The 13,311-nt window shown below is 34.1% G+C and overlaps 1 protein-coding gene across 2 annotated transcripts in view; it reads right to left on the bottom strand.

The window, feature by feature from the left end:
- Positions 1–13,311, bottom strand: part of SYCP1 (synaptonemal complex protein 1) — a 193,019-nt gene that overhangs the window by 121,546 nt on the left and 58,162 nt on the right. For both annotated transcript variants that reach the window (XM_007169343.2, XM_007169344.2), the window contains exons 12-14: positions 11,361–11,455; positions 10,673–10,857; positions 9,371–9,438 (exon numbers count right to left, since the gene is read on the bottom strand). In XM_007169343.2, coding sequence (XP_007169405.2) covers positions 9,371–9,438; positions 10,673–10,857; positions 11,361–11,455 — 348 coding nt within the window. The remainder of the gene's footprint in view (positions 1–9,370; positions 9,439–10,672; positions 10,858–11,360; positions 11,456–13,311) is intronic.

The raw sequence follows: 13,311 nt of genomic DNA, 5'->3' as shown, positions 1-13,311 counted from the left end.
AGGTACAAATTCAATTAAGAGAACTAAAATAAAATCCAAGGAGAAAAAATTTTATAATTGCTGAGTATAGTTAAGTTCCAACAGGATACTATAGCCATGAAATAAATTACCTAGAGCTCTTTAAAAATTTAAATTAGACAACTAAGATTTTTAAAATAGCAAAACAAACATACCTGAAGATTGAATTAGGAGGAGGATGCAAAAAAAAATTTTTCCCCAAGTTCTGCAGAAAAAGAACTAGAAGGTAGAAAGTGTAAGGGAAAAACTTTAAAACATGAAGGATAGATCCAGAATTTGCAAAATCTACTTATCGGGACTTACGGAGAGAGAGGGAGAGGGACAGAGAGAACAATGACACGAGAAGAGAAAAAAAAAAGGGAAGAAAATTTTTCAGAGCTGAAGACAGACAAAATGTCCTCAGATTAATGGGCTCACCAAATGCTAGGAGAAGTGTGATGATTCCATTTTTAAAAGACATTCTTTCATAGCTGTACCATTTGAATAGCCTCCAATCTGATTTCTCCACTTCTATTCCTCACTACCAACACTCCCCACCCAACATCAAATTTACCTTCCATACAGAAGTGACAATGATCCTTTAAAAATGCAAACAAGATCATGTCATTCCTCTAATTAAAATCTTTCAGTGGTGTTCCTTTGCCAGAAGAATAAAATCAAAATTCCTTTCCTTGGCCCTACCTGATTTGGTCCTTATCACCCCATACTCACTTCATTCCCCTTTCCATATTTCTTCTTACACTTAGTCACAAAGGTTTTCATTCACTCACATGTATTAACCAAGCTCCTTCACACCTCAGGGCATTTCTACATGCTTTTCCTCCTGACTGAAAAGCTCTCTCCAACTCACATGCTTTCCCTTAACTAAATCTCACTTATTTAGGTCTCAGTTTAAGGCCATCCGTGATCACCAAATCTAGATTAGGCCTTATTATTTTCTTATATTTTGCCATTTTCATTTCCTTCATAGCACTTATCCCAATTTGTAATTAAATATTTATTTGTAATTATTCATTTTATGTGTCTCCAAGTAGAGTGCAAAATCTCATGAGAACAAAGACCATGTCTGTTATGTTCCTAATTAATATCCAAAGCTAAATGAGAAACATCTAATTTCAATAGTTATTGTAGTATCTAATAGCCAAAGAAGAAGCAATAGAAAAAACTAGAGGGAGAATCTATTATACAACCAAAGTGAAAATAAATGTGGCCACAGAGATAGAAAACTGACCACAGGAGTAAAACCTGTTTAGAGCTATATTAGACTGAACTGAAGATGGGAGACACATGAAGAAGCAAAGAAAACTGTACCAAGTAAAGAAACACAAAAAACTATTTGACAAAGATTCTGAATTTACAGTTGTCTTTAAACTTACTTGGTATGCACTACCTCATTCTTTAAATGAACAATGAAGAGACAAAGAGTTTGAACTTAGGCAATTAGATGGCTCTTAAATCTGCAACATAGAATAGTCAGATTTGTATTTTTAAAGGAACACTCTAGCATAAATGCAGAGAATGAACAAAAGTAGACAAGACTGGAAACAAAAAGATTGATTCTAAAGATGCTGCAATTAGTTCTGGTCAGAGATGTCTGGTTCCAATCTAATGTCAAGATATAAGGGGTAGAGTAGGCTGTATCTGAGGAGTGCACAGAATAACAGTGGTCTTAGGATAGCTCAATGATTGTAACTCCTGAGGGGACAATGGAGGCATACACTAACCAAGATGTAAGCCTATGAAAATATCATTAAGGAAGAATGCAAAGTGTAGCCAGGAAACAATGCAGTAAGAATGAGGGCTATTGCGGTAAGAAAGAAGGTTATGAATAAAGGCCAAAGCAAATAGAAGCCTAGTAAACACAAAAAGAGATGAACAAAGATGAGGACAAATGAGGGTAATATGAAGCATGGTTTGATGATAATGTCCCAGATACAATTTGTGGTCCATTATGTTACTCACATGCATCCCTCTCCTAGGCTAAGAGAATGTGCTTGAAACTCTAAAAACCAGGAAAGAGGAAATGAGGACTTGAACTGTTCTAGGTCTCTGGAGATGAAGAAAAGGGGGAAGATTCAAAAGATATTTAAGAGTTAAAAATTCTTAAATTAGTTAGATTTTAAGAGCTAGATATTAAGAGTTAGAAACAACAGCATTAGATAACCAATTAGAAGTGAAAGATAAGGGAGAAAGAAGATTTTTTGAGAATTATACTATCAACCAAAGAAGGAAATAAACTAATGTTGAGTACTTACATCATTGTTAATGATACTCCCCTAAACATAATATTTTGCACACTCCATCATTCTCTACAACTATCCAAATCCTCTCTATACCTTAAACTCTACTTTGTTTTTTAAATCTACCTCTTCTATAAAGTCTTTTCCAACTCTGCAGTCCACATTGATACCTTTGGCTTCCTCTTGTTAACAGCATTAACACATTTCCATCAATAAGAAATCTGTGAGCATTCACTCCAAATATATAAATATTTATACAATACAAATACATATTTATATTTTATAAATTTACATAAAATATATATTATATTATTCATTATAAAACATATATAAAGCATTAAAAATAAATAGAAATAGAAGTTCTAATACTTCCTTCCCTAATCCTAAATAGAAGTCTCTCTCACTCCTTTAATTTTAGAAACATGGTTCTAATGATTTTATGAATTCAAACTTTCTCCTACAATAATTAGAGATTTCTCAAGAACATGGTATTTCACTTCTTGTATATGTTTCCACCTAAGACAGTGCTAAGAAACACACATAGAACTATTTCACAGTTCTGGAATTCCTTATCCAAACTTCTCATAATATATTGCTCTACTAAGAGAAAAATCATATTATGCATCCGATCTTTCAATATGACAATAACAGCCACTTATATTCAATATCAGATTGAATTATTCCTTAGTCTACAACATTCAACTGACCAATTCTAAAGAACATAGGTATATGCAGTGATTTAAGACAGTATGTTATGCTCTAAAGGAAGATTTAAAAATTGGGTGAAAAATGCATTCACAATCATTCTAATGTAAAATAATAACTAAAAATATTATTTACCATTGGATAGTACAATTTTGGATGTTCAAAACTGTGAGTCTCCATGTTTGGTAATTGCAATCATTGTTGCTTTTGTTGTGGTCATCCATGTACAATGCTTGGTGTCAGTCTATCTATCTCTTGTAAAAATAAAATACAGTGTGTGTGTGTGGAAAAAAAAAAAAAAAAAAACTGTGAGTCTAGTCTATAGTGGAAAAGTAAGCATTGCAAAAGGAAAATCATAAATAGGGTTTCAAAGTTCAACCAAACATCCTAACAGGCACTACTGCTTACCATTATTTTAATTATATAAGTATTCAAAGTTAATAATAAAGATTATAGAAAGTTATAGAGATTTCCAGAAAAATGCCTGCCAATCCATGAATTATCTTAATTTATAAAATAATTCTTTTCACCAAAATTGGAAAAAAATGTTTATAATTCTCCACAATTATAAATATGAAGCTTTATAAATATGAGGCATAGACTTATTAGAATTAGCTAACTAAATGGTCATAAATTCACAAAATAACTATAAACTTCTCTCTCTTTTACCCATGAAAGTTGAGTATTAAAAACACCACATGATAAAATAGGGTCACATTTTCCTGTAAATAGTTCATAATCCAACATGGCTAATAAATGAAATTTCAAAATTCAACCAAAATATAAGACATTTCCCACTAAGAATTACTATTAAGGCCTCTGAATACTAAATTAAGAAAAAAAAGACTACAGGAGGAAGACATTCCACACGTGGGCAGCAGCTTCAGGCCATGCTCCAGAGTTCCAGCCTACCCTACACATTTCAGACTTGCCTAGCCAGCCACTACAATCTTGAGAATGCATCAAGTGCACGTTTATAACACTCTATGGAAGGAATCTTCTCTTCCCATATGCAGGGCCTAAAAACCCATGGCAATTGTCTAGAAAGACAGCAAGGGATAAAAGGCAGTTTCAGGCACAAGCCTCTTAGATACCCTCATCCACCAGTGGGCAGAGAGCAGAAGCAAGAAGAATTACAATCCTGCAACCGGTGGAATGAAAACCACATTCACAGAAAGATAGACAAGATGAAAAGGCAGAGGGCTATGTACCAGATGAAGGAACAAGATAAAACCCCAGAAAAACAACTAAATGAAGTGGAGATAGGCAACCTTCCAGAAAAAGAATTCAGAATAATGATAGTGAAGATGATCCAGGACCTCAGAAAAAGAATAGAGGCAAAGATCAAGAAGATGCAAGAAATGTTTAACAAAGATCTAGAAGAATTAAAGAACAAACAGAGATGAACAGTAAAATAACTGAAATGAAAACTACACTAGAAGGAATCAACAGAAGAATAACTGAGGCAGAAAAACGGATAAGTGACCTGGAAGACAGAATGGTGGAATTCACTGCTGCAGAACAGAATAAAGAAAAAGGAATGAAAAGAAATGAAGACAACCTAAGAGACCACTGGGACAACATTTAAACGCAACAACATTCGCATTATAGGGGTGCCAGAAACAGAAGACAGAGAGAAACGACCCAAGAAAATATTTGAAGAGATTATAGTCAAAAACTTCCCTAACATGGGAAAGGAAATAGCCACCCAAGTCCAGGAAGCGCAGAGAGTCCCATACAGGATAAACCCATGGAGAAACACGCCGAGACACATAGTAATCAAATTGGCAAAAATTAAAGACAAAGAAAAATTATTGAAAGCAGCAAGGGAAAAACGACAAATAACATACAAGGGAACTCCCATAAGGTTAACAGCTGATTTCTCAGCAGAAACTCTACAAGCCAGAAGGGAGTGGCATGATATAATTAAAGTGATGAAAGGGAAGAACCTACAACCAAGATTACTCTACCTGGCAAGGATCTCATTTAGATTCGATGGTGAAAGCAAAAGCTTTACAGACAAGCAAAAGCTAAGAGAATTCAGCACCACCAAACCAGCTCTACAACAAATGCTAAAGGAACTTCGCTAAGTGGGAAACACAAGAGAAGAAAAGGACCTACAAGAACAAACCCAGAACAATTAAGAAAATGGTCATAGGAACATACATATCAATAATTACCTTAAACATGAATGGATTAAATGCTCCAACCAAAAGACACAGGCTTGCTGAATGGACATAAAAACAAGACCCATATATATGCTGCCTACAAGAGACCCACTTTAGGCCTAGGGACACATACAGACTGAAAGTGAGGGCATGGAAAAAGATATTCCATGCAAATGGAAATCAAAAGAAAGCTGGAGTAGCAATACTCATATCGGATAAAATAGACTTTAAAATAAAGAATGTTACAAGAGACAAGGAAGGACACTACATAATGATCAAGGGATCAATCCAAGAAGAAGATATAACAATTATAAATATATATGCACCCAACATAGGAGCACCTCAATACATAAGGCAACTGTTAACAGCTATAAAAGAGGAAATCGACACTAACACAATAATAGTGTGGGACTTTAACACCCCACTTACACCAATGGACAGATCATCCAAACAGAAAATTAATAAGGAAACACAAGCTTTAAATGACACACTAGACCAGATAGATTTAACTGATATTTATAGGACATTCCATCCAAAAACAGCAGATTACACTTTCTTCTCAAGTGCACATGGAATATTCTCCAGGATAGATCACCTCTTGGCTCACAAATCAAGCCACAATAAATTTAAGAAAATTGAAATCATATCAAGCATCTTTTCTGACCACAATGCTATGGATTAGAAATGAATTACAGGGAAAAAAACGTAAAAAACACAAACGCATGGAGGCTAAACAATATGTTACTAAATAACCAAGAGATCACCGAAGAAATCAAAGAGGAAATCAAAAAATACCTAGAGACAAATGACAATGAAAACACGATGATCCAAAACCTATGGGATGCAGCAAAAGCAGTTCTAAGAGGGAAGTTTATAGCTATACAAGCCTACCTAAAGAAACAAAAAAAAAATCAAATAAACAATCTAACCTTACAGCTGAAGGCACTAGAGAAAGAAGAACAAACAAAACCCAAAGTTAGCAGAAGGAAAGAAATCCTAAAGATCACAGAAGAAATAAATGAAATAGAAACAAAGAAAACAATAGCAAAGATCAATAAAACTAAAAACTGGTTCTTTGAGAAGATAAACAAAATTGGTAAGCCATTAGCCAGACTCATCAAGAAGAAGGGAGAGGACTCAAATCAATAAAATCAGAAATGAAAAAGGAGAAGTTACAACAGACACTGCAGAAATACAAAGCATCCTAAGAGACTACTACAAGCAACTCTATGCCAATAAAATGGACAACCTGGAAGAAATGGACAAATTCTTAGAAAGGTATAACCTTCCAAGACTGAACCAGGAAGAAACAGAAAATAATATGAACGGACCAATCACAAGTAATGAAATTGAAACTGTGATTAAAAATCTTCCAACAAACAAAAGTCCAGGACCAGATGGCTTCACAGGTGAATTCTATCAAACATTTAGAGAAGAGCTAACACCCACCCTTCTCAAACTCTTCCAAAAAATTGCAGAGGAAGGAACACTCCCAAACTCATTCTATGAGGCCACCATCACCCTGATACCAAAACCAGACAAAGACACTACAAAAAAAGAAAATTACAGACCAATTATTACTGATGAACATAAATGCAAAAATCCTCAACAAAATGCTAGCAAACAAAATCCAACAACACATTAAAAGGATCATACACCATGATCAAGTGGGATTTATCCCAGAGATGCAAGGATTCTTCAATATACGCAAATCAATCAATGTGATACACCATATTAACAAATTGAAGGAGAAAAACCATATGATCATCTCAATAGATGCAGAAAAAGCTTTTGACAAAATTCAACACCCATTTATGATAAAAACTCTCCAGAAAGTGGGCATAGAGGGAACCTACCTCAACATAATAAAGGCCATATATGACAAACCCACAGCAAACATCATTCTCAATGGTGAAAAACTGAAAGTATTTCTTCTGAGATCAGGAACAGGACAAGGATGTCCACTCTCACCACTATTATTCAACATAGTTTTGGAAGTCCTAGCCACAGCAATCAGAGAAGAAAAAGAAATAAAATGAATACAAATTGGAAATGAAGAAGTGAAACTGTCACTGTTTGCAGATGACATGATACTATACATAGAGAATCCTAAAAATGCCACCAGAAAACTACTAGAGCTAATCAATGAATTTGGTAAAGTTGCAGGGTACAAAATTAATGCACAGAAATCTCTTGCATTCCTATATACTAATGATGAAAAATCTGAAGGAGAAATTAAGGAAATACTGTCATTTACCATTGCAACAAAAAGAAAATACCTAGGAATAAACCTACCTAGGGAGACAAAAGACCTGTATGCAGAAATCTGTAAGACACTGATGAAAGCAATTAAAGATGATACCAACAGATGGAGAGATATGCCATGTTCTTGGATTGGAAGAATCAGTATTGTGAAAATGACTATACCACCCAAAGCATCTACAGATTCAACGCAATCCCTATGAAATTGCCAGTGGCAGTTTTTACAGAATTAGAACAAAAAAATCTTAAAATTTGTATGGAGACACAAAAGACCCCGAATAGCCAAAGCAGTCTAGAGGGAGAAAAACAGAGCTGGAGGAATCAGACTCCCTGACTTCAGACTATACTACAAAGCTACAGTAATCAAGACAATATGGTACTGTCACAAAAACAGAAATATAGATCAATGGAACAGGATAGAAATCCCAGAGATAAACCCACGCACCTATGGTCAACTAATCTATGACAAAGGAGGCAAGGATATACAATGGAGAAAAGACAGTCCCTTCAATAAGTGATGCTGGGAAAACTGGACAGCTACATGTAAAAGAATGAAATTAGAACACTCCCTAACACCATACACAAAAATAAACTCAAAATGGATTCGAGATCTAAATGTAAGACCGGACACTATAAAACTCTTAGAGGAAAACATAGGAAGAACATTCTTTGACATAAATCACAGCAAGATCTTTTTTGATCCACCTCCTAGAGTAATGGAAATAAAAACAAAAATAAACAAATGGGACCTAATGAAACTTAAAACCTTTTACACAGCAAAGGAAACCACGAACAAGATGAAAAGACAACCCTCAGAGTGGGAGAAAATATTTGCAAACAAATCAGCAGACAAAGGATTCATCTCCAAAATATATAAACAGCTCATGCAGCTCAATATTAAAAAAAAAAAAAACCCAATCCAAAAATGCAAAGAAGACCTAAATAGACATTTCTCCAAAGAAGACATACAGATGGCCAAGAAGCACATGAAAAGCTGCTCAACATCACTAATTATTAGAGAAATGCAAATCAAAACTACAATGAGGTATCACCTCACACCAGTTAGAATGGGCATCATCAGAAAACCTACAAACAGTAAATGCTGGAGAGGATGTGGAGAAAAGGGAACCCTCTTGCACTCTTGGTGGGAATGTAAATTGATGCAGCCACTATGAAGAGCAGTATGGAGGTTCCTTAAGAAACTAAAAATAGTATTACCATCTGACCCAGCAATCCCACTACTGGGCACATACCCAGAGAAAATCGTAATTCAAAAAGACACATGCACCCCAGTGTTCACTGCAGCACTATTTACAATAGCCAGGTCATGGAAGCAACCTAAATGCCCATCGGCAGATGAATGGATAAAGAAGATGTGGTACATATATACAATGGAATATTACTCAGCCATAAAAAGGAACAAAATTGAGTCATTTGTTGAGACGTGGATGGATCTAGAGACTGTCATACAGAGTGAAGTAAGTCAGAAAGAGAAAAACAAATATCGTATATTAACGCATATATGTGGAACCTAGAAAAATGGTACAGATGAACCAGTTTGCAGGGTAGAAATTGAGACACAGATGTAGAGAACAAATGTATGCACACCAAGGGGGGAAAGCGGCAGGGGGTGGGGGTGGGATGAACTGGCGAATTGGGATTGACATGTATACACTGATGTGGATAAAACTGATGACTAATAAGAAACTGCTGTATAAAAAAATATATATAAAAAAAAGACTACAAAAACATCTCTTAAGCTCCTTACACTTCTAGGTATCTATGAGCTGCATAATGAAACTGAAAAGTCTTTCTTAAGATCTAAATTTTCTATCTTTGAAAAATTAAATTAATAGTTATCAAATAATCACTATTGGTAAATGATGGAGGAGAAATTATATTTTACTCTGAAATAATTTTGATGGTTTTATAATTGGCTAATATTATCATGTACATATGTTATTCTCTAAAACTTACCCAGATCACTTGATTTCTTCTGAAGCTCCATGGTAAGTACTTTCAATTGATCTTCACTTCTTTCCAATCTTGTAAAATATATTAGTTCATAATGTAAAATATTCTTTTAGTCTGAATTCATCTAGTAACTAAAACTGGTGCAATTTAGCAACAGTATATCTTATCATAGATTCACTCATTCAATTATTACACATTTCTTGACAACCTACTTTGTGCCAGATAGTGTAACATTTCAAAACAAGATATTACTATTATACATACATAGTTGTATATTAATTACATCTACATAAAACCTCAAACTTATTGTCATGATTTATCTCTTAGCTATCGATGATAACCAAATTAATGTATCCTAGAACTTTGAAAGAGATTGAGTATATAACTACTATTATACTGAATTCTGCCTTAGGAACAATATAAATATGAGAATTATCCAATTCACTTAACTCCACTGGCTTTCCATTTCCTCATCTATAAAACTGAGGTAATTGGAACAGATGACATCCAAGGTCACTTAAAATTTGAAAATTTGAAAATCACCTGGATAGGTCAATCAAGAATATACAAGATTAGCTGAGCTAGAATACCTAGTTTTCCTTCCTTCACTATACACAAGCAGTAGAGAAGAAACCCTACTAGGCCCAGGTCATGGCTTCAGAGAGAAGCTTATTCCTCTCTTTCATCTTCCAGACTTAATTAACCCTTATACTAATGGGACAAAAATAATTACCTAGGCCTCATAACACAACTTTATATAAACATTTCCTTAATACAAAGTAGTGGAAAACAGAGGAAGTTTTTAACTCAAGTTTTAGAAAAACTATTTAGATGAAATGCAGATGAATATTTTATATATACCTAACCATATTCATTAATCCATTGATTTATTAAAAATGTTTGAGTACCTACTCTGTACCAGGCTAGTTGCTAAATTTATAAATCATAAAGAAGGTTACAGACCCCAGTAAAACAAACCAACAACCTAGGAAGTTATTTCTATATAATAACCCCCAGTTTAATTAAATATGTGATATCACTGCATCAGCCCTTATGAGCTTGTCTATATTGCTTAACTCTATGAAAAGCATGCATGGGAACTATCCTAGAGAATACCTGCTATCTTTTCCTGGGATACCTGCCTACGCAATACAAACTCTTAAAATGTGTTCCCACTTTATATATAAAAAAGAGACTTGGTTATAGTTGTTATAGGAATTACAAATCAGTTGTCAATGAATAGAAAATGGCACTGAATATTAGAAGTAAATTGTTTTTATTCAGCTAAATAAGAAGTATTTTTACCTTTGCTGTTCTGTTGTCAATAATTCTTTCAAGTTGCAGGTAGTAGTTTTAAGTTCAGTAACCACAAATGAATGGGCAGCTTTAGCTTCATTAAATTCTTCCATTTGCGCTTCTTTTTCTCCAGTGAGCTGATATATTTTTTTTGTTGCTATTTGTAAATCTTCCTCTAAAGCCTTTTGAGTACTCTAAATGAAATAAAGTACAAAAAAACCCCTATGAACCAAGGGCCTTAAGAAAAAAGGCTGAATTCATCTGCTTTCTGTAATTCACTGCCTCTCCCTCCCTCTCTCCTTATCCTTTCACCCCTCCTCTACTCCACCCTGGCCAATCTGGAGTGCCACACCCACTACTCTTATTTCAATTCACCATTCCTCCAAAGCCCACCTATACTCCCAAACTCTCCATGGAGTCTTCCTAACCAATGCAGCCCATAATGTTCTTTCAATTCTTAGAAATACTGTAGAATTTTTGCCTGAATCATGTTGGTATCTAGCATAGTCTTGTATTTGTTATACTTTTGATATGTTTTTATCAAATGTCTATAAACTATAAGCATTTGTAGACAGAGATTGTATCTTCTCTATTTGAAGCTTCAGGTCCTTGTACATAGTATTAGCATTCAATAAATATTTGTTGACTGACTGATGGTGTGAGAATTATCACACACTAATCAGTTTTTAAATCATACCACACTTCTTTGCAAAGACATTTTAATATCTTCTAGTTCTGATGTCAAATGATCCTGCTTCTCATTTGATTCTTTTAAGTTTTCATTCTGTAATTCTAAAAGAGAAAGTTGTAGATAGGTAATACTTAATAAAAAATACATACCAAGAAAACAAATTATTTGTAACAATTACTTTTTCCTCTATTACATACTCCAAAATGAGAGAGAATTATGCATATACAGATGCACTGATATCATCACCTTTTACTGATCTTTCAAGATTGTTATTGCCCAAGGACTCAAAGGTGAATATATAGGGACATTTTGTGCTACATTTTTTAGTAGTAGCTAAGCATTGGAAACAACCTAAATATCCAAAAGGAGACAGATTAAATTATGGTGATACAATGGTATATCATGTAGCCAGCCACTGTAAATGAAGATATAGACGTTTATTTATTTATTACTAATTTGGATATTCATAAAACTCATAGAATAAAAAGGTCAAGTTAAAAACAGTATTTATATAAATAGTGCATGTGAAAGGAAAGAATACACATAAAAATCTCAAAAGTAATTTTTCTCCTAATGGTGAAATTATTCATGATTTTCATTATTCCCTATCTTGATTTTTATATTTTTCTAAATAATTGCATTTACTTATTTAAATATTATGAAAAAAAGCTACTGACTGCACTTGATAGCTAAATATTTACTAAATCCTAAGTGCCAGGTGCTAATTTATATGCTTTATACGTATGCATTCACTTTTCAACCTCATAAAAAACACTAAGAGAAAAAAGTTCATGCCCTTCTCTGGGTTCAAATTATTCTATTTCCTTTTACTAGCTATCTACACTTGGGCATGATACTTAACCAATCTCTCTCTACTTTTCCCACATGTAAAATGATAGTTATTCATATCTTGAAGAGTTCCTGTTAGGATTACACACGATAATGCACTTAAAACATTTAACCACAGTGTTTTCTAGCATATAGTCAACAAATGTTAAATACTATTATGATGATGGTAATGATGGTATAGTGTATACAGAAACTGGACCTTAAAATTCAAGGTATTTACAGTACAACTGGGCAGGCAGACAAATAATCAAAGATAAGCGCTGATGGGTACTCACTAGAAATTCTGGGAATATATCAATACATAGAGGGGACACCAAAGCTTAATAGGACCAGTGACGGTTAGAGGTAAGGGGAGACAGACATAGAGAGGGAAAGTTCCAGAAAATGACAGCTGAGTTTAAACATTTGAAAGCCAGTAACAATTAACAAGAGTAATGGGAGTTGGGGGAAAATCACAAGAGATGTGAAAGAGCATATACAAAGGCAAAAATGGAAGAGACAGGATGACACATTCTGAAGTCTAAAGGAAATATATTTCAGTAGCATGAAACTTAAAGTACGAGGGAGAAATCATAGCAGATATGACTGGAAAAATAATAAGGACAAAATCATAGCAGGATTCATATAACTTGCTCAGAGGCGTACACTTCCTAAGTCATGAAAAACAATGAAGGATGTTAAACAACAGAATAATGTTCCAGGTTTACATTTTTTTTAAATTCCAATCTCAAAATCTGTGTAGAAATGAAGGGGCTAGTGCTCCAATTCTCAGAAAAAAATAGGAAAAGTAGATCTGGAGAGAGGGCAATGATAACTAAACACTGTCTATTATAATACTATTTATAATGGTCTGTCAATAAGTGTCTCCTCTGAGAAATCATAATCACAAACTAGTACTTAGGCATGTGTAGGAACAGAATATATGCTGCTTGAATATCCTAAAAAGCTCCAAGCCAAAACTTAATTTGAAGTTCCCCTAAGTTCCCCTAGGATTCCAGAAGCTGCAAATGTAAATTTCCTCTGTAAAAATATACTTCAGTTCAGGCCTTAAAGAATTTCCACAGCTGAAATTACATGACCTCACAATCAAAAATCACAAGAGTAAACA

The sequence above is a fragment of the Balaenoptera acutorostrata genome, chromosome 1 (genome assembly GCF_949987535.1).
Source record: "Balaenoptera acutorostrata chromosome 1, mBalAcu1.1, whole genome shotgun sequence".
Classification (NCBI taxonomy): Eukaryota; Metazoa; Chordata; class Mammalia; order Artiodactyla; family Balaenopteridae; genus Balaenoptera; species Balaenoptera acutorostrata.
This window is presented reverse-complemented; position numbering and strand designations above follow the sequence as displayed.